Source organism: Pleurodeles waltl, chromosome 7 (assembly GCF_031143425.1).
Source record: "Pleurodeles waltl isolate 20211129_DDA chromosome 7, aPleWal1.hap1.20221129, whole genome shotgun sequence".
Classification (NCBI taxonomy): domain Eukaryota; kingdom Metazoa; phylum Chordata; class Amphibia; order Caudata; family Salamandridae; genus Pleurodeles; species Pleurodeles waltl.
The window spans coordinates 133,615,253-133,637,595 of record NC_090446.1 but is presented as its reverse complement, the minus strand read 5'-3'; the positions used below and the strand labels follow the sequence as shown (position 1 = coordinate 133,637,595).

At 44.6% G+C, this 22,343-nt stretch overlaps 1 protein-coding gene across 1 annotated transcript in view; it reads right to left on the bottom strand.

Annotated features, from left to right (window-relative positions):
• LOC138303865 (targeting protein for Xklp2-B-like) overlaps positions 1 to 22,343 on the bottom strand; it is a 63,763-nt gene that overhangs the window by 4,892 nt on the left and 36,528 nt on the right. The window contains exons 9-16 of the mRNA XM_069243365.1: positions 17,879 to 18,062; positions 12,951 to 13,089; positions 12,583 to 12,802; positions 12,402 to 12,497; positions 12,156 to 12,323; positions 11,888 to 12,034; positions 11,585 to 11,696; positions 11,114 to 11,283 (exon numbers count right to left, since the gene is read on the bottom strand). Of these exons, the coding sequence (XP_069099466.1) occupies positions 11,114 to 11,283; positions 11,585 to 11,696; positions 11,888 to 12,034; positions 12,156 to 12,323; positions 12,402 to 12,497; positions 12,583 to 12,802; positions 12,951 to 13,089; positions 17,879 to 18,062 (1,236 nt within the window). The remainder of the gene's footprint in view (positions 1 to 11,113; positions 11,284 to 11,584; positions 11,697 to 11,887; positions 12,035 to 12,155; positions 12,324 to 12,401; positions 12,498 to 12,582; positions 12,803 to 12,950; positions 13,090 to 17,878; positions 18,063 to 22,343) is intronic.

Genomic DNA, 22,343 nt, shown 5'->3' with positions numbered 1-22,343 from the left:
TTCTGATTGGCCAGCACGTTGTCCTGCTTCACTTCCTGTTGTCTTAGTCATTGTCCTTGCTGTTGGGTTGCCTCTGGGCCACACACTCCTTCTGGTCACTGGGCAGTGTCCTTCCTCTCTGGTTATGACAAGGTATTTCTTTCTGCATGCCGTCTTCATTCTTCTCTGCTGTCTTTCCTAGGCTGCCATATTCTTTACCGCATGCAGTTTTTCTTCACTGCCGTCTTATTACCGCATGCTGTTTTCTGATGAGGTGCTCTGCTTGTGGACTCCTGGCACGCTGTGGTCTATTATGTGCGGGACATGCTGGTGGGCAGCAAGGCAATCACAGGGCGCTCGCAAGTCTGCCAGACTTCATTGGCTGGTAATGAGGGCCTGGGAGGTGGGAGATAGGGTTGTGCGATTTTTTTTTAAATGCAAAATCTCGGCAAGACATTCTCCACCCCAACAAGTCTCCTGCAGGCACTAATCACAGGAACCTTCACGCCAAGCATAACTGACATTTTTGCATGTTTGCAGGCCAAAATTCAGAACATGAAGGCACAAAGCCAACTGAACCAATGCCTTCCATTCCCCGGTAAACAACAAGGAGGTGTGACCTAACCACCACAGCTGCCGGCTTTGGAACTGGGAAACCAGGTTATAGCCCGGCGTCAGTTCAACATCCTGTGTTATTCTAGGCAGCTGACTTTCTGCCTGTGCCTAAAAGCACCAAAAATCTGACCTTGTGTAATATATTGGTGCTCGTATAAAACCTTAGGCAAAGGGGACGCTATATAAAACTGCAAAAAAAATACATATTTGATGTAACAACTTGTCTTAGTATCTGTAGCGACCCATCACGTAAAGTAACAAATCCAGGCCAGTATCTGTAGAGCCCAACCACGTCAATCTCCATCACTTGCTAGAATCTGCAGAGCCCCAGTTTGTTCAACTAATATCACGATGTCTGTCTGTAAAGAACTAATGATATCCATTAGCCAAGGCCAGTAGCTACAATCTACAAAAGTATGTTAGTACTATACTAAGGCCAATATCCATCGACATTTCCACTAACTTGTGGTCCATAATTCAAACCCACACTGGTTTGTGTTTTTTTGTTGTTAATACTCCTGCAAAGGATGTCTAAGTGACTCCTACCTATGGCACTTCTGTGGCATATGCTTGTCTGCACATGCACTACATAGTAAACAGAATGATTTCATGGGGCTATCTGTGAGACCATGCTGCTTCCACTCCTGTGGCAGACCTAAGGCAAAGGGCCCCAAGTCAAGTCGGGATCGGCACAAGTGCCATGTGCAGCTGTGGTGTGGAGTAAGGCAGGGATTCTGCCGTCCAGTAGCGATATGTTATTAACCTCTTAAGTGCGGGCGTCGGCCACTGGCCGACGCCCACACACCCTCCCTGGTGCGGGTCACGACCAGTGGCCGACACCAGGAAGGGCATTAATAAATCACCTGAGGATTTCCCCCCCCCCCCCCCCCCCCGGGAGACACGGAAGCTACCGTGTCTCCCCCTGCCCCTTTGTGACGTCAGCGCGCCGCGAGGCACGCTGACGTTGCAAAGGTGTTTTCCCCATGAAAGCAGGAAGCAGCCTTGCGGCCGCTTCCTGCTTTCATGGGGAAAACGGCCTTTTACACGTTCGGGAAGGCCTCGTAAGAAAGGGGAGAGTCTCCCCTTTCTTACGAGGCCTTCCTGAAAGTGTTTCCTGGCCCCCGGTCGCAGCTGTGCTGCGATCGGGGGCCAGGAAACACTCAGGTTTCCTGGCTCCCCCGATCGCAGCTGTGGGGTCAGGAAACATTTTGAAAAGGCCTCGTAAGAAAGGGGAGAAAGCTGCGATCGGGGGCCAGGAAACCCCACTAGACACCAGGGATTTCACTTTTGGGGGGCGGCCCCCCCCAGAAAACGGGCCGCCCCCCCCCCCGGCATAATTTTCTTTAAAAAAAAAGGTAGGTGCCCCCTGGGGGGGCGCGATTGCCGCCCCCCCCCCCAGGGGATTTAAAAAAAAAAAATGAAATGACAGGGGGTCGCCCGTGGGCAGGGTGACCCCCTGTGGGGGCAATTTTTTTTTTTTTAGATGTTGTAGGGTTTCCCTGGGGGCCATTTTGGCCCCCAAGGAAACCATACAACAACAAAAAAAAATCTAGGTATCGATAGAGATAGAGAGATCGATAGAGATATCTAGGTATCGATAGAGAGATCGATAGAGATATCTAGGTATCGATAGAGAGAGATCGATAGAGATATCTAGGTATCGATAGAGAGAGATCGATAGAGATATCTAGGTATCGATAGAGAGATCGATAGAGATATCTAGGTATCGATAGAGATAGAGAGATCGATATCTAGGTATCGATAGAGATAGAGAGATCGATATCTAGGTATCGATAGAGATAGAGAGATCGATATCTAGGTATCGATAGAGAGATCGATATCTAGGTATCGATAGAGATAGAGAGATATAGATATATATAGAGAGATATAGATATATATAGATATATATAGATATATATATAGGTAGATCTGTATCAAAGAGATTTATAAAGCGCGCTACTCACCTGTGAGGGTCTCAAGGCGCTGGGGGGGGAGGGGGATGGGGGGGGGAGGGAAAGGGGCTAGGAGGTTCACTGTTCAAAAAGCCAGGTTTTGAGGCCCTTCCTGAAAAGAAGTAGGTTTTGGGTCTTGCGAATGTGGGTTGTGAGTGCGTTCCATGTTTTGGGTGCAATGTAGAAGGATCTGCCCCCGGTGGTGGTGTGTTTGATGCGGGGGACAGAGGCGAGAGGTCAGCTGAACGGACGTTTCGTGTGGGGGGTGGAAGGTGACTCTCGTTGAGGTAGGCAGGGCCTGTGTTGTGGAGTGATGTGTGTGAGGATGAGGATCTTGAAGGTGATCCTTTTGTCAATGGGGAGCCAGTGGAGGGATTTGAGGTGTGGAGAGATGTGTTCGTGTCGGTGGAGGTCGAGGATGAGTCGTGCTGCTGAGTTCTAGATGCGTGTAGTTTGCACTTGAGTTTTAGAGTGGTGCCGGCGTAGAGGGCGTTTCTGTAATCAAGCCTGCTGCTGATGAGTGCGTGAGTGACAGTTTTTCTGGTCTCTGTGGGGATCCATTTGAATGTTTTTCAGTATACGGAGTTTGTTGAAGCATGAGGTGGTAAGAGCGTTGATTTGTTGGGTCAGAGAGGGAGGAGTCTAGGATGATGCTGAGGTTGCATGCGTAGTTGGCGGGGGTGGGTGCAGGGCCCAGCATGGTGGGCCACCATGGGGGGTCCCAGGTTTTTTTGGTGAGGGCCAAAGAGGATTATTTCGGTTTTGCTTGAGTTGAGTTTCAGGTGGTTGGCTGTCATATATACATCACTTTTGTCAATATGTGTGTGGTTTCCCTGGGGGGGAAAGGGTCAGACTTGTCTAGTGGCAGTTTTAGTGCCATAAAGAAGCGCAGAAGGTTTATATGCCTACTGCAAAGAGCACATCTGTATTTTATGTAAATAGCTGAGTACATTAGTAAAGTCTATGGAGAGATGAAGGGCACTTTTGCTGGGTGGTAATGAGGGAATCCGAGGAGGAGGGAGTGGGAGCACCAATAATGATTGTTGGACTGGGCGCAGGAGGTGCTAAAGACTGACGAATGGTATGTGACAAGGTGTTTGAGTGTCTTGAAAGTACGTGCTGATTGAGGGAAGAAGCGCAGGTAAGGTGGCCTCTACTGTTGCATGTATCTCACACACACCATCGATTTTGTGACTGTCTACGTAGGCTAGTGTTTTAGAGCAACAGTTTAGCCAATAGCAGAGATGGCATCTTGATGGATGACTGCTGCCTGCACTCGGGTTATAGAGGACCGCTCTGACATAGGATCAGAGACTGAGACATCAGATACTGAGACAGCATCTGAGGGATAGTACAATGGCGCAGACTCTGGGAGTGATTTTTCAGTCAGAGGAGTCCCATTCGAAAACTCCTCTTCCAGTACATTATGAGGGAGGTGATGAGGACAGTCCTGCTGTCCCTTCGCAAGCTGTTCGTGCAACTGGGTAATAGTGGGTTAGGCCAACCCAGAGAGCAGGTGAATGCGGTGGCAAGCAGAGAGAGAGTGCTCTCTTGGGAGCTCACCAATTTAGTTCAGCCCCAAATTCCACCACCCAAATCATATTGTGGAGACATCAAAATGGTCTATGGCAAAACAAACTGGTTTTGTAAGGCAGGCACCTGTGTTTTTGGTCCTGGATTCGGCGGCCATATAGAGAAACACACTAAACCCAAACATTACTGGAAACTAGACATTCGGGGGAGTCCACAGAGGTGTGACTTGTGTGGATTCCCCAAAGTTTTCTTACCCAGAATACCCTGCAAAGCTGAAATGTTGAAAAAAAACTATTTTTCTCGCATTTCTGTCACACAAACTACAGGAATATGCTGGGATCCACAACATTCCTACCACCCAGTGACTCCTCACCTGTCCTGATAAAAACACTACCCCACTTGAGTGCCTACACCTAGTGCCTGTGTCAGGAATGGATCACCCCAGGGTCAACAGCTGCCTCACGTAAGGACCTACATTGACCGTTGTGTGATCTATTCCTGTCGCAGGCACCAGGCCTAACCACACAAGTGAGGTATCATATTTATCGGGAGACTTGGGGGAACGCTGGGTGGAAGGAAATTTGTGGCTCCTCTCAGATTCCAGAACTTTGTCACCGAAATGTGAGGAAAACGTGGTATTTTAGCCACATTTTGAGGTTTGCAAAGGATTCTGGGTAACAGAACGTGGTCCGAGCCCCACAAGTCACCTCATCTTGGATTCCCCTGCGTTTCTAGTTTTCAAAAATGTGCTGGTTTGCTAGGTTTCCCCAGGTGCCGGCTGAGCTAGAGGCCAAAATCCACAGGTAGGCACTGTTTTCTATGAAAAAATGTGATGTGTCCACGTTCTGTTTTGGGGCATTTCCTGTCGCGGGCGCTAGGCCTACCCACACAAGTGAGGTATCATTTTTATCGGGAGACTTGGGGGAACGCCGGGTGGAAGGACATTTGTGGCTCCTCTCAGATTCCAGAACTTTCTGTCACCGAAATGTGAGGAAAACTTTTTTTTAGCCACTTTGAGGTTTGCAAAGGATTCTGGGTAACAGAACCTGGTCCGAGCCCCGCGAGTCACCCCTCCTTGGATTGCCCTAGGTCTCTAGTTTTCAGAAATGCACAGGTTTGGTAGGTTTCCCTAGGTGCCGGCTGAGCTAGAGGCCAAAATCTACAGGTAGGCACTTCTCAAAAAACACCTCTGTTTTCTTCCAAAAATTTGGATGTGTCCACGTTGCGCTTGGGGCGTTTCCTGTCGCGGGCGCTAGGCCTACCCACACAAGTGAGGTATCATTTTTATCGGGAGACTTGGGGGAACGCCAGATGGAAGGAAATTTGTGGCTCCTCTCAGATTTCAGAACTTTGTCACCGAAATGTGAGGAAAACTTTTTTTAGCCACTTTTTGAGGTTTGCAAAGGATTCTGGGTAACAGAAGCTGGTCCGAGCCCCGCGAGTCACCCCTCCTTGGATTGCCCTAGGTCTCTAGTTTTCAGAAATGCACAGGTTTGGTAGGTTTCCCTATGTGCTGGCTGAGCTAGAGGCCAAAATCTACAGGTAGGCACTTTGGAAAAAACAGCTGTGTTTTCTATAAAAAAAAAAATAGGATGTGTCCATGTTGTGTTTTGGGGCATTTCCTGTCGCGGGCACTAGGCCTACCCACACAAGTGAGGTATCATTTTTATCGGGAGACTTGGGGGAACACAGAATAGCAAAACAAGTGTTATTGCCCCTTATCTTTCTCTACATTTTTTCCTTCCAAATATAAGAGAGTGTGTAAAAAAGACGTCTATTTGAGAAATGCCCTGCAATTCACATGCTAGTATGGGCACCTCGGAATTCAGCGATGTGCAAATAACCACTGCTCCTCAAAACCTTATCTTGATCCCATTTTGGAAATGCAAAGGTTTTCTTGATACCTCTTTTTCACTCTTCATATTTCAGCAAATGAATTGCTGTATACCCAGTATAGAATAAAAACCAACTGCAGGGTGCAGCTCATTTATTGGCTCTGGGTACCTAGGGTTCTTGATGAACCTACAAGCCCTTTATATCCCCGCAACCAGAAGAGTCCAGCAGACAAAACGGTATATTGCTTTCAGAAATCTGACATCGCAGGAAAAAGTTAGAGTAAAACAAAGAAAAATGGCTGTTTTCAGTTCAATTTCAATATTTTTTTATTTCAGCTGTTATTTTCTGTAGGAAAACCTTGTAGGATCTACACAAATGACCCCTTGCTGAATTCAGAATTTTGTCTAGTTTTCAGAAATGTTTAGCATTCCGGGATCCAGCATTGGTTTCACACCCATTCCTGTCACTAACTGGAAGGAGGCTGAAAGCACCAAATATAGTAGAAATGGGGTATGTCCCAGTAAAATGCCAAATTTGTGTTGAAAAATTTGGTTTTCTGATTCAAGTCTGCCCGTTCCTGAAAGGTGGGAAGATAGTGATTTCAGCACCAGAAACCCTTTGTTGATGGCATTTTCAGGGAAAAAACCACAAGCCTTCTTCGGCAGCCCTTTTTTCCCATTTTTTTGGAAAAAACTACATTTTCACTGTATTTTGGCTATTTTCTTGGTCTCCTCCAGGGGAAACCACCAACTCTGGGTACCATTAGAATCCCTAGGATGTTGGAAAAAAAGGACGCAAATTTGGCGTGGTTAGCTTATGTGGACAAAAAGTTATGAAGCCCTAAGCGCGAACTACCCCAAATAGCCAAAAAAGGGCTCAGCACTGGGGGGGAAAGGCCCAGCAGCTAAGGGGTTAATCTCTCAAAGTCTACCTACTTTTAAGCTATGAGGAAATAACCTTTCACAAGTGAGATGAAATAAACTGCTGTGCATGGTCAGCTGTGAGTGTTCCCGACACTCCAATGAAGGTGATGTCTGGTCATTAGCTGGCAGACAGAGAGATGGCCCAGCGATTTATAATGTCCTTCAAGACTTGGGTACAGGGGTGTAGCACCACCTCCTGATAAATGTATTTTCTGGAAAATAGTTGGTTACATGTGCTTTCAGTCGGGCGTGTCTGATTTCAGAAGGAATGTTTGCATACACAGCCACAAAAATGCACAGTACTCTCCCTCTGCTTTGGAAGTCTTAAAAAAAAAAAAGTTGGTTCGTTTATAAAACCGTGTTCTCTCCCTTAGTACTCCTGCCAATCCACATTTGTCTCCCTTTCGATTGCCCCTTTAACCTCTCACGTGCCCCACTTGTGGTATAATGCATTTTGACATACCTCAATGTACTTGTTGGGAAAAATATTCACCCCCCCCCCCAAAAAAAAGGTGTTAGAGTAAAATTTCTTGAAAGATTTTAGGAGGCACATTTTATTAATTTATTCAGATTTGACTTCTGCAATATCCCAAATGCAGGAACATTTCATAGGTTTAAATAACGTTCCTCGCTTATTCGAAAACAGTCAAAAGAATCTCCATGCCATGAAACTATAGCAGACACCCCACGTGTGTTTCACAACTTGGTTGCTTTCTTAAAGCTTACTGCCACGATTCTGAGAGCTAAAAATCTGATGGATTTTCACAGCAGTCTTGTTATAAAAATCCTAAAGAGCCAAGCGTGGCTCTTACACAAACACGTCTTAAACCAAAAACTATAAATTGAATTTAACAAACTGAAATTTGATAAACTGTTAATTATTGTTTGTTGTTTTAGTTCAACATGCATCACAACAAACTATTGATGGTTTATTAAAAACAAACTTTTTCTAATATTTATAATCCAGATAAATAGTAAGAATGCAAAAGAAAAAAACATTTGCAATGCAATGGGTCTCGCGTGTGGTCAAGTTAAAGTTATTAGCACTGCAAATTCGTATCTGGACTTTGCCACTGAAATCGAAATGAAAAGTAACAGTTGACTTAAGCGAGACGATTCAAAGCGCCATGGCCAGCATGAGTGCGGAGGAGGGACAAAAATAAGTTCTCTTGCAGTCAAACATCAGGAATTGCGCAATTATCCATGTAACAGGGGCAGTCTGCAAGGCGGTAACAAAAACCGCCCCAAAGAGGGGCAAACAAAGCATTTACCAATGATAAAGGATTTTTGAAAGGCAAGCCCAGGAACGAGTGAAAGTGATGGGCGTGGTTAAAAGGCCACAATACTCACAAGACAAAGCGCTTGCGAGCTTGACCTAAAAACAAAGGAGAACCAGACTGGCTTAGCAATAAAAATGGCCACTTTCAATGCTAAACATATGCTGCATGTGTAATCAGACTAGCATCATGACATCTACGAAAGCATGCACACGCCATGTGTGTGCACCACTTTTTAAATTCACCATTCTAAAAATGGCACACACCAACCTTGAAGTAATATATGCACAGATCTGAATTAAAAAAAAAGGGTTAAGACTACATTTTAAAAAAGCAATGAGGCGTTGCAGCAATGAAGTGGGTGAGGAAGGCAGTCAGTGTTGCTGAGATGCAAGAGTTACTTTTTGAAGAGGAGTGATGGTAGGGAAACACTGAAAGGTATGGTGGATAAGGAGCAACAAGGAAAGCTCATGGTGAATGTGAGGGAGGGACAGCAGCACATGAGAACAAGCATTGGCATAGCCAATAGGTCTTGTCTGTTCCCTAAACAGAAGCCTCTTGATTTGTAAATAGAACTGGAGTGATGCACGCCCGAACCTCATTCATCAGCAATGTATTATTTATCCGCCATGTAACATTCTGCCTTGTTTTTGCCAAATGAGACAGTCAGGGGATTATGATTCGGGCGCAGTCTCTGCAGTGTACCAGCACCCCCACCCCCCACATTTTACCATGTTTAAGGCAGGCGATGCTAGTCACTTCAGCAATGGGCCCATGAGCAAGAGCTCACAATCTGTTGAAATAAGGTGCACTTTTATGGGAACGTGGCATTATGAGCGGGCTGACTACTTTCATTACTGGATTTATGCGCAAAATCCAGTGCGGCTCTGTGGATGGAAACTGGTATGTCGCATTAGAGCCGCTTCTGTAACATGACTAGCCATCAAGAGGCTGCTTCAGTGTGCTACCGACAAGCTGAAAGATTCTTGTACGCAGTTGATATCAGTAATATGGTGTTTGATGGTAAATGAAAAATACCATTCTGGGTAAAGTTGTTAAAACATTTTTTATCTGTACATTTGTGCAGCAGCTGCTGTGGCGTCATGGCACTGATTGGAGGAATTACTGGTCTGGTAAAAAAAAAAAAGTGTGGTTGTACTATGACCTATATGAAAAGATTTAGGTGGGATGCATAGGTGTGGTCAGGTGGTATCCTGGTGATCTTGATTCTACATGTGTGCAGTGTTTACAGAAGTATGAGAGGAATTCGTGCTGATGAGAACAGGAAAAACAAATGTCACGTAGCGCACAAAGGCGAAGTATTTTTCTAGTCAATTACTATAGCAAAGGTTAGACAGGACAGGTTTAACTACCAATACATCTTTTTTCTCTACTAACAAACCCAACCAAGTCGAGATAACTGATGCCAAATAAGAGATTGGAGTGATTGTGATTTGCCATCAGGCTGCCCGAGCACTTGGTTCACCACCTACCTCCATGGCCCAGTGGCGTGTGCCAGCCAGGAAGGCTGTACATGTTAGTGGGCCTGCCATGCAAAAAGAATGCGTGAGATGCCTAGTCAAAGTTGCATCCTTCAGCTGGGTGCAGTATTTCCTAATTAGTGTCATTTTCTGTCAGCCGAGGAACAAGCTGCACCTGTGCACCTTTTTAGGGTCGAGCCTGCGTTGCATGTGCTCGCGCATGCGTTTCGCAGGGAGACTTTTGTATTTAGAAAAGGGCTCGGAGCCCTGTCAACTTCACGTCAGTGTTTATTGGTTGGTGGGCTTCCCTAATAAAATCTGCTTGCATACGTCATGCCTTTTCCGGTGGCTAGCCCTTCTCCAGCACAGCGACCAAGTACAGAAAACATGCGAGGCTCGCTGTTTTCCATCGGGCTCGGGGACTATTTTTCCTCTAATTTAAGAGCCCGATCTCGCTTGGCAGAAGTCGAGCACTTTACGTACTTGATTTCACTTTTTCGGGTTATGTACATAAATGCACTTTTGCCCGATAGGTGAAAAGTCGGGTTAGGAGTTTACAACGCGATCAGCTCTAACATGAGCAAACGCGAGACCCGATGCATTGTAAATGCTTGTTAAATGAGCAAGCTTCACAAGAGCAGGTGTCACTGAGGTTTCAGTGCTTAGCATTCAGTTACGTAAAACATTGTAAACGCATGGTGCACTAGGTTCTTGCTGGCAGCTGTATCTTCTATTGAAACAAACAACTTCCTGTTCTCTATGAATATCGTAGTTTTGTTCAAAACCAGGAGTGAGGGCCCACCACATGCTGTAATAGGAGGAAGCGTGATGTAATGATAGTTAAAAAAAATTCTTAATGAAATCACCTGGGAGGGAGTTAAGCACAGAGGTACATTGAGAAAAATGCACCACTATAAAGGAAGCATTTAAGACAAGCACAACAAAGAATGAATGACAAGAGTGGGCGTGGTTAAAGCCCATAGACTGACTACAGCATGACTTGAAGACCGAGCAGCCTAGGCTCGACCAAAAAAAAAAAAAAAAAAAAAAAAAACAACAAACACAACAGATGCCCTCCCATAGAGTACTAAAAAGGTGCTCTTTATACGCAAGTAGTGGAACGATAAGTCATCCAGTCAGAACAAAGCATAGGAATGCTCCAGAGGTGGGAAAAGGAAATAACTCAGACGACATTTTGCCTAGTGAGGGAGGCAAAGTGTGTTGTGCTTCTTTAAGGCCATTCTAACAGGATGATAGTTCAGTATATCTGGATCCCCTCATTGAGACAGGATGCAAAATGGTCAGGTAAAAGAATGCAGGATAGTAGCAGGTCTCTAGATTTCTGGTACGATTACATCTGGTTCAGACACCAAACACAAAAAGGTTACACCGCATCCCAAACTTGATTCTCAGCTTCAGCACAAATTACATTTTAGCATAGTCAGTTGGCCCTTTTAACATGAAAATCTTTATCACTAAGCAGGCAATACAGTTGGCCTTAATTTTTCCAGACTTACCAGATCATGCTTCCTCATTCGGGCCAGCTCTTGTTTCTCTTGCTCTTCTTTCCGAATACGATCCTCTTCTTCCAGCTTCTCTTTTATGGCCTCAAGCTCAGCCATCCGCTTCTCAAATTCCTGTCTCTCCTTTGCACGTTTCTCAGTTGCCAGCTCAAAATTATCTTGAACTATGGAACCAGAAATAAGCAGCGCTTAAAAAGTGCACATCACATTAAGTAAACCCCATTCAAGCAAGAGGTAACTTTCAAAGACCACATGGCCATCTTTCAGCTTGATATTAAAATGGCTGAAGTAATCATGCAGACAATCCCAGCACAGGGAGACTGCTTGTCTAGGCTATACTATATAAAGGCAGCATGTGGTGAAAGGAGCAGGAACTAATCACTTCCACCGGGAGCCTCTGCACGATTCCTGAAGCCCCCACTTTTGCTACCCTCTACCCAATCTGGCAGATGACAGAAGTCTCACCAGACAAAATCCTGCTATCCCTCTTTGGTACAAAGGGTTCCTGGTGCAGGACTGTGCTGGGACGAGCTTTGAAGCAGGTTGCTTCCTTCTGCTGCTTCAGTTCCTCCTCCATCTGCAGGCAAAGATTAGTTAATAGCAATGTTCCCCTAATTAATTCACAAAGCTTGAGAATCTTCTGTAAGCTAGTTTACAAACCTTCCCACTAGGAAGAAGGTCCCAGAATTAGCACAAAAGTCTGAATCACAAAGTAAATAATGACATTAGTCCAAATGTAAGTTACATGCCGCATAAGGAGGGACCTGCCTTCTGCTTCCATTGCTCGGTCTTCTTTGCTAGTCGCTCCTCTATTTGGAGGTTAAAAGGCTCTGGCTGAGTTACAGGTTTCATCTTTTTCTCAGGAAGAAAGACTTGGTCAAAGTAAGGCAGCAATGAAGCTTTGAACACTGGAACCTGTAAATACAGGTTAGGTTTAAAATGTTAAGGACTGACTACTCCTATTAGACATGATGCTAACCATATACAGGACTACCTTTAAACACTAACGCCAACCCACACCAGCATTTGGCCTCACCTCCTCTCTCCTTAGATCTTCTAGTTTCTTTGCCTTTCGTGCCTGACGCTCTTTATCCCTGGAGTCAAAGGAGAATGGTGCCAGGTCGACATGCTTTTGCTCTGGAGCTTTTGGTTTAAATGGTGCACCAAAATTTGGCATTGGGTTTGCTTTAATGACTGACACTTCCTAGCAGAACAGTACCACAGAATTAATCATTTCCACAATCTAGAAGTGTGAAATGTTGTTTTAAACACCAATTCCTACCTGTTCTTCGTGGGGGAACGGACGGACTCTGTACTTCAAAGCAAAACCTGGTGACTTTGGTACAGTAGGAAGAGCACATTTTCTCTCTGGAACACCCTGTAATGCAGTTTTGTCAGAGGTGAAGATCTTAAGCAAACACTGAAGGATTTATCCTCCAACATGCCCTCCTACTGGCACTTACCACCACCCCTTCAAGGATCTTCGTTGGACAAGGCCTTGAATGGAATGTAAATATGTCCTCTTCAGACTCCACTCTGGTCACCTCCCGCTCTTGGATCCGCTTCTCTAGCTGAAAGTTAAAGCCAACAGGCTTGGTCGGCTCTTTAGCAGGCTGCTTCCTTGGGAGGATTGGCGGCCCCTCCAGGACCCTACGATCTAATTCCCGGGCTCGAAATTTGTACCTAAATAGAGACCACATCCCCATTAAGTAACTGCTTTATGTATTTAAACAAATATTTTCAGCAAAGGTGGAAAGTAGACATGGTGCAAAAGTGGCTTAAAAATTAACATTCTGATCACGAAATTTGTCAATCTACATTATCCACATACTGTTGCAGGCTCTCGAGTTGCTCAGCCTCCACTTCAGCTGAAGTTTTACAGGTCACTGGGCGGTGGCGCTTCTTTGTCTCCAGGTGAGGAGTCTTGGGAGTGGTTACCTTTGGTTTTCCCCATTTCACAGGAGATGGTCCTTCAACAAAAGATCAATGCGAGTGTCAGTTGTGTCAGGATTGTACCACTTCAACCCCACATCAGCCAACGTCTACAAGAAAGTCATAACCCAGGACCCATCCCAGCTTCTTCCAAAACCTAACTACCTCCGGGAACTATTGAGGTCACTTGTAAGTCGCTGTAAAAAGATCACCTCCAGAAACAGCTCTTGGCACAGATAGATCCCACTACAGGCAGACTTGGTGTGTAGCCAATCGATCGATTTGATAAAATATTAATCCTTTTGCCCTTCTGGCCCCAGTCCATCCCTTCATCCTGTTGGTGTCCTGACTCCCATACATTTAACAGGGAGATATGAAGGGGAATGAGGAAAGGTAGAAACTAGAATTGGAAAGGAAAGTAGAGTAAAATCTCAAATGAATTCAGATTGATGGACACAACTTGCAACTTGTGTGAGAAGGATTTCAGAGAAGGAAAACATACTATTCAAATACTGTATTTTACCCTTCCAAATGGCCGAACAAACTGCATTTGCTTTATGAATGCTATATCTGGGCAGATTTCAGTTGTCTGAAGTCTGCTCCTGATGTCAACCAGAAACCAGATCGATCTGTCTCTAAAGTCACCTGCATGAATGTTTTGGATGCAGGAACAAGGCTCAAGCAAAGAGGAAGAAGAGACCGCTACAAACAAGGTGTCACAGGCTTTTCTCCCCAACAGAAACAATAAGAAATTACGTGGGCAAACTAAAGGTGAGGAAAGGCTAGATGATGCCAGCTACCTAGGCAAACATGAAAGCTGCAGCCTATTAGTTCATAGGGAAACCATCTGCAGCACAGATGTTCAGAAATCTAGCCTCAATGGATGCTATGACAGTCTCACACAACCATTTAGTTTTGTGCTAGAGGGGGAAGATACTGGCACTGCATCAATGAGTGTGGAAATAACCTGGTAGGAAACCCTCAAGTGGAAAAACGAATCCATTGTTAGAGTCCAGGATATCAGAAAAACTTGGAAATTCCAATGGCTGCACAAGGAAATAAGCCATGCCAGACTTTAGCCAGAGTATATCATGCAATGATGATCTACTTGTGCAGTCACTCAAGAATATATAGGGCATTCTTAATCAAATGAAATATCTGCCTTTACTTTAATTATTCTTCACCCTCTGGTGTCTATCCCTTCATTATGTTACAAAAGTTCTACTCCATTCCTGCATCTGCCATCTCACTGGATGCCATTTTAAACTTTGTGCTTTGCTCTCCAAACGTACTAGATTGTTTAACTCTGCCTCTACACAGTATTTTCTTATACTGTAAACCGAATGCTAATAAGCCAAAGTGCAGTAAATAAAACATGAACACTTTAAACCAAAAGCGGAGGAACATTAAAGAGCGGATCTCCAAATGTTAAACAATTTAACATCCAGACATCCTCACAGAAAGATCAACCAGCACCCAATCCCCTCACAATCACCACCAAAACGTCTCCAATAAACCAATACCAATATCAGCCAACTTGAGCCAACTCATCCCTGAGCACTCATTACTCTGTAGTAACTACTTCTGATCAATGAAAATCATCCTAAACTACGAATTATTGGTATTACATCAGTGATCATAAGACAGGATTACATGAGTGGACAATCAACAGAGTCATGACCACCACTGTGCAGAAGGAAGTTTTACCACCATTAATACTGTAAAACGCATTAACATGAAATACTGCTAGACAATGGAATGGTCATGTCAAGTCCTCCAAGGAGCCAAAAAATAAGCAAAAAGTTTTTCAAATTTAGCAAGAGAGATTTTAACTATCACCTTTAATTACATCTTAGATACACACTCATTTCTCTAAACAGTTTCTAAAAATAAGATTTGCCAAATATACTATTTTCATTCTTAAATCCAAACTCTCCACTCCCCCTTCATTTCCAACCTCCACTTCAAAGCAAAAACATGCTTGGGGTGGAGCCAGCAGAGGATGCAGTAGATGTGAAGGTCCTCAAGAGTCTCCAAATTCTAGCGTTAAAATAATCATTGGGATCAGGCACAGGTCTGAAGACAGACCACTGCACAAGCTGCAGAAGCTAGTAAAGGAATTAGGCACCTGAAAGCAACAAGCAGCCCAGACTCTGGGTCTGAACTAGAACATATGCTGGAGGTGTACTTCACTGAACCAGGCCATCGATGCCTGATGCACTGGTTGTGAAGTGCAGGGAAACACTGAGTACAGACAAATTTGATTACTTATGGGTCACGTGCACCATAGAGTAGAGTGAAGTGGCAGGAGGAACATCCCTTATGTAGATAACCTTATCCGAAGGCCCGGGGAGAGTTTGAAACTGATTTGTTGGTTAGCTGAAGGAGTGGCGTTTGTCCCCTACAACAAATCTCATTCTTTCGCAACACAGGAAAAGACAGTCTACGTTTGTGTGTCCTGACTAGCATTCAGCAATCAGACCCAGGATAACCCTAAAGGTGTTCATTTAAATGTGAAGGAGCCTAATGCCCTGGTAAAGTGCAAAACAATTTTGAACATACTCCAGGACACCAATTGTGACCTATGCTGTGTCCGACCAATCTTCTGACTTTGTTTACATCAGCTAATGGTAGCGTCACAATACCGATGGCTAAATCCTTCCAAGGGATGACTTCAGGACCAACAGACGGATTTTGAAGATACTCAAAAACACAGCTAGTCAAGGTGCATCAAATACAGGTCAGAATTGGTTTGTTAGGTCTTGTCAGCAAACGCAGATTTAATATTGATAAGAGGGAGAAATTATCAAAGGGGATTCTAATATATTTATAGACCAAATGAAAGATCAGCCTTCCCCCAGATACGGGAAGGAGAGGGTGTTAAACTAAGGACTTCAGAGGCTAAATGACACAAGCCTAACACAGATATGCTCCAAATCTGATATGTGAATTAATAGAAAACTACACAAAAGGAATTAAAAACCATGGAAGAACAAGTTACTTACCTTCGGTAACACCTTATCTGGTAGAGACATTCTAGTTGCAGATTCCTTACCTTTTGAATTTTCCCAGTAATCAGTCTGGATCAGAAAATGTCCTCAAACAGTACCCCTGCGCACCATCAGGTGGCATCGGTCAGCTCCGCTTCTGCCTGTGTTGTGCACACCTGATATGACCTCACGGGACCTATATAGGTGCCACCCTGGCACGCTGACGTCCATTACTTTTCACGACTTTCCATGCCAGAAGCAAGGAGCCAGGAAGTACTGACCACAAGTGCGTCAAAACTAGGGCCCTAAAAGGGAAGTCCCTCTCCCTAGAAATCAGTTTGCAGAGCAGGGAAGATGGGAGGGCCGGCAAGGAATCTTCAACTAGAATACATCTAACAGGTAAGGCGTTACTAGAGGCAAGTAACTTGTTCATCTGTTAGCTTCAAGGGGGTTGCAACTAAAAGTCTATGTCCCCCAACTGTGGATGGGGGAGTTATATACACATGGGCCTCTGCCATTGTTTGTCTGGCTGCTATACAGTCTAGAGCACTGCACCACTACCAAGTTATTCAGAGGTCTGGCATGGAAATCTGGGCTTCATGTCCATAATCCAGATTCAGACCTGGAGCAAGGAATGCACTATGTTGCAGTAAGCTTAAGCAAAACGTACTCCAGAAATACTAAGTCCCAGACTAGCAATATGAGAACCCTAAAAACAACCTGTACTTTGAAATACAGTTCTGCACTATCCTCAAGACTCTGCTCCCCTAAATGTAAAAATATTACACCATTTAGAACAATTGCATGGATCCTGGACTGAATGCTCAAGCGGGAAAACAAATGAAGCATAATCATAAAAGTATGATCCCCCCCCCACCCACCTCAACCCCCCCATAACAGCCTTCTCAAGTTAATGACAAAAGGGGATTGAAACCCGACAGTCATGTGTTCAGATCCTTCCTGCATGATCAAAATGACAAAACAAAAACCTATTAATTCCATCTTTACCTTTCTATTCAAAGAATACAAGCACCTAAGACCCCAAACACTTCCCTACCCACCAGCTTGCTGCCACCACTAGCCAGCAGTCCTACAATGAGTAGCTATGTTACTTATGCCCAGACATTTAGATCTGATTAGGTCAGCAGTCTTCAATAGCAAGTCTCCTCCCAAGACCAGCACAGACAAGAGAAGATAATCACTCCATCCAGCATCCTACAGTCAGATGCCCAACATTAAAGCCACTAACTACTACCAAGTGATTACACTCATCGTCCGTAATCTTACGACAGCAACATACATAGGACTCTGACTCAAATACTCTACTCGACATTGGGCACATGTTCTATATTGAGACTAGAAGACAGGACTAGTCTCTAATGCTGCCACACAACCAGCATAAATAAAAAACTGCAGACACCCATTGTGGAGCAACTACACTGGCTTAACAGGAAAGCCAGAATCTGCAATTAAATCCTGTCCACTTGCTACCCATCATTACAGAAACCCCTTGCATCTCTACATTAAAGTCCCTCTTTTACCCACACCTATTGGCAAGAGGGACCAATTCTCTAACAGCAGCATATTTTCATCAACATTCGGCAGAAACTGCCCATGGCAAACAGACCAGGCAGCATGGTACCTAAATATACACTTTACAGCAGCAATCCCATTAGAAATAACCACCCCCTCCCATCCCCCCCCCCCCCCCCACCCCCACCCAATTGCTTCAACCTGCACGACTCAACTGAGCACAAAAACCCAAAGGGCTGCAGTAATGACCATTATTCAGGTAACCTAGTGCAACACAAAGTAGTTCATAGGCACTGGAACTCACCCGCAATCTGCTTCTGGCGGCTCCGGAGGTGATAGCGACAAGGTGTGCGCTTGAAAAATGCCTCAACCTGCTGAGCAGTGGATACAAACTTGCATGACTCACTTCCCTCCTCCAGTTTCCTCTTGTTTCCCTTCGATAGTTTGAAGGGCTTTGGAACCGCATGTCCTCCCTTAGGTAGAAGAGCCTGCAGGAGACGGACAAAGGTGCTAACCAGTCGCAATCAAGTTTGCTTCTGCACAGACAAAGAACATCCAGTCTCTCCCCAACCCCCACACCTTCCAGCCTGCCCAGCTACAAGTTTGACAGATGGTGGGTACTTTGCCCACTGAGTCAATGAATAGACTATCCAGAGTTGCAGATGCTGTGTGGAACTTCTCCACTTGGCAACAAAACCTACAGGAGTTTTAATATAAGTCACTTCTACAAAAGAATCCTTCTAAGTGACGGTTATTAGCCACAAGGATAAAAGGTGGACCGAGACTTAAGGATGAGCTCTAGACAAGTAATTGGGGGCCTCTTGCTGTCCTGATTGAGTGCCTAGCACTTTTTTTTTAGCACAGTGGTGAGGAAAGGCTAAAGCAAGAAGTTGTACATACTTGTGAATCAAATTTAAATCTCTTACTAGACCAGGACCTTAATTGACCCATGAGCAGTTTAATACACAGTACTGAGGTCAGACATAATGGTGAAGCATGTAGCAAGGAACAGGATCCCAAAGGGATCAAGTAAAGAAAATTGGGAAACCACTGCAGCCAGTTTGAGACGGAACTTCACCTTCCACCCCTCCCTCCAGAGGGATCTCTGGCACACGAGACATTACCCTATACTGAACTGTGGAAAAGGTTGTTCATCTCTTGGTGTGCAGCAAGGGATTACCTTTATGGCATAATTACTGATAGTGTGTTAGACGGGCCTGCATAGTGTTGGGACCTGCGATACCAGGAACCAGAGGGCCCTTCCCCTTGCTGCCTACTCCACGGCTTCTGGGGTATGCTGGGAGGAGAGTCTGCAGCCTGGGAAGCCTGGGCCTGGAACGACAGGAGCTAGATTTTCCAACTGGCCTGTTTTGCAGACTAATCCCAGTTGTCTGTCCTTAGCAAGTGAAGGACGCTAAATGTACTGTTGCATGCTGCTCATAGCTAGGCCTGGCAGGGCACCTAATCAGCCTGGCAGTAAGTCCACATCTCACGATGTGAACCATAATGAGCTGTAAAAAAGGTGCCCATCTAAGGCTGTGAGGGAGGAGCTGTAAGACCAGGGTGATTCTGACGAAGGCAGCATCATTAATAGGTTGCATTTAAGGATGCTACGAGGGAATTTGGAGACCTGCAGTTTAAAATCCAAAATGAGTGAATGAAAATCATGTTTTCTCCACTGTTGATCAAGATCATGTTTCATGAGCAGTAATTCGATGAGATGGTATGATGAAAAGCAAAGTATCTGGTATCAACCATGGATGTAGATAAACATGAATGTATGCTCTTAATTGAATAGTTAGTCAAGCTGAACTGCACAAGTTAACTACTGAAGCCAATTCCAAAGTAATGCAATAACTACTGGGTGGTGCCGAATAAAGTCAAGGCTTACTCTGCTGTATGTGGCAGTAGCTTAACAGACCTTTACCTGCACTCAGTAGTTAGTGTTGCAGAGGATAGCGAGCCAATGAAATTGTAAACCTCCGGGTAATATTAGACACTTGTGTAGCATATTGAAAGTTTTGAAACAGTTTTAACAACTTTTGCACGAAAAGAATGGACATTCCTTACAATATTAGGGCTTTGACAGATTAATGGACAAGGCATGCCGACAAAAACATGGATGTTCTGGCTACCATGTAATGCAAGTGCACCATAGAGTAGAGTGAAGTGGCAGGAGGAACATCCCTTATGTAGATAGCCTTATCCGAAGGCCCGGGGAGAGTTTGAAACTGATTTGTTGGTTAGCTGAAGGAGTGGCGTTTGTCCCCTACAACAAATCTCATTCTTTCGCAACACAGGAAAAGACAGTCTACGTTTGTGTGTCCTGACTAGCATTCAGCAATCAGACCCAGGATAACCCTAAAGGTGTTCATTTAAATGTGAAGGAGCCTAATGCCCTGGTAAAGTGCAAAACAATTTTGAACATACTCCAGGACACTAATTGTGACCTATGCTGTGTCCGACCAATCTTCTGACTTTGTTTACATCAGCTAATGGTAGCGTCACAATACCGATGGCTAAATCCTTCCAAGGGATGACTTAAGGACCAACAGACGGATTTTGAAGATACTCAAAAACACAGCTAGTCAATGTGCATCAAATACAGGTCAGAATTGGTTTGTTAGGTCTTCACCACTCTACCAAGGTCCAGACTGATGCTGTTCAATGCTTTTAATCCCATGGTTGCACTTTACAGCAGCTTTGTACATTTCCCCTGCACCTTTTTTCTTTTTGGGTATTGTAGCGGCAGCATTATAGGACATGATGCAAAATGACCGGGAACAAGGACACATGAGGGGACATCCTGGGAAGATGTTTCGGGCACACGATGTGTAATATCTTTTGCACTTTATAGTGAGCTTTGCACCAACTGGGAAGTGGACTGGTCAATACTAGATACAAAATCCAACTGTAGCTGTTACAGTATGGGGTAGTTTTTTTAGCCTGTGGTTTTTATCATATTCTCGCTCATTTTACCAAATTTTATTTCGTTTTCCTGCATTTGGTATGTGAAGGGGCAGTGTAAGACTAAGGGCAACAACGTAGAAGAGAACAGGGGTGCTACTGTTGCCCATGAAGTGTGTTTCTTGCTTTCTGTTTTATGGAAGAACTAGTGTACAATAAGATGGGATATGAGAATATGGGGTGATACTGCCGCCCCGCACCCCCCCCCGAAAGAGGTTACAGTCGTTACCGTGAATGTGTTTTTTCAACTTGTTTGGGATGTGCAATTTTATGGTTTTATTTAACAGAAATAAACGTGTTCTTCACCATTCTAACATTTTCCAAATTCTAAATAAGGCTTAGTGTAGGATACAATTACATCTGCCTCAAAAAGGAAATTTTACATCCTGATAACTGCTAGTGTCAAAATGAACCATTGTGTTCAAACAAATCACTGGAAGAGGAAAGGCCACTCATTTTGTTAGCTTATGCTGCACTTGCTTAAATAGTCGCCTTTTATTTGTGCGCACTGGCCTGGCTGCAGTGCACAGAGACCCCTCATTCTCAGAGGTACTAGTTTAGGGCACATTTGTAGCTGTAACCCTATTCCTTCAGGTCTACCTTATACCACTCACAAGTGGCTGTGTAAGGACCCATCTTCGAGAAAGAGGGACAGCAAACCACCACCAACCCTCTTATTCAATGAGTGACAAGAAAATCAATTGAATAGCAGGCCCTAGTACTGTTAAAGTCCACAGTAAAGGAAGGGCCACACAATTTAACAATTACTCGTTACCAATAAATGTGCTCTGCTGCATTTGTCTGTCAGATGACATCTGCCATGAAGAGTCAGTGAGGTTTTGCATGCAACAGCACTATTTAATAAGCAAGTACGAAGTGGATAAAACACTAAATGGAGTATTCAGCTTTCCAGCGCCAACTTCACTCACGGAGCTTGTGTCTGTATTCAGGCACCTTGGACTCCATACAGAGTAGAAGCAACGTATCTCTACTGGCAATAGGCCCTAGGCCAGCACTGCATTAAAAACAAGACTTGAGGCAAGCCAGGATAATATCACTTGTACCTTGGAGTGGTCTCAAATACAAGACCCAGGGTAATCATTGAAGCATCTCTGGCCAAGACCCTTGCACAAGGCCTTGATGTAACTTCCGTACCACAGGAAATCCCAGATGTAACATGGCAAAGTCCCAGCTATGAGGACAAGCATGTAGGAAAAAGATTAAAGGTGCTGCCAGACGAACACCTTTGGGTGCGAGCAGGCATGATGTGGTGTGAACATTTGGTGGTTCACCCAATGACCTTAGTTTTGGCACCTTGTCAATAGCACCTCTTCATAATACTGAAGTAACTTCATTACTGCACCACTGTTCGATCACCCACTAACAGCACAGTCAATGCATGAAACTTACATCAATAGGATAGGGCCCGGTGACCGTCGAATGACATCAGTGGTGTACCTGCTCCGAATGGATGTTGTGTAACCCTATACATAAATCTTGCAGAAGTGTTCAATGGCACAAGCCAAGCTTTAGGCAGCATTAGCAGGACCAAGCCCAATCTCACCAGGACTTGCAGAGGGGGGCGGTCTGCAAGTCTTCCGACTGTACTAGGGTCTACAGAAGAGGTGAGTCTTAAGAATGTGGTAGGGTCTTTATACTCTTCACTGAGAAAATGAAGGGGATTTAGTGTCTACAACACAATCCCACAAACTTTCCCCTTTTAATTATAACCGTAAAGACTAGTATAGCCAGACTACTGCTGAGATTTTCTAAAAAGCTGTTTTGCCATGAACTGAGTGGGG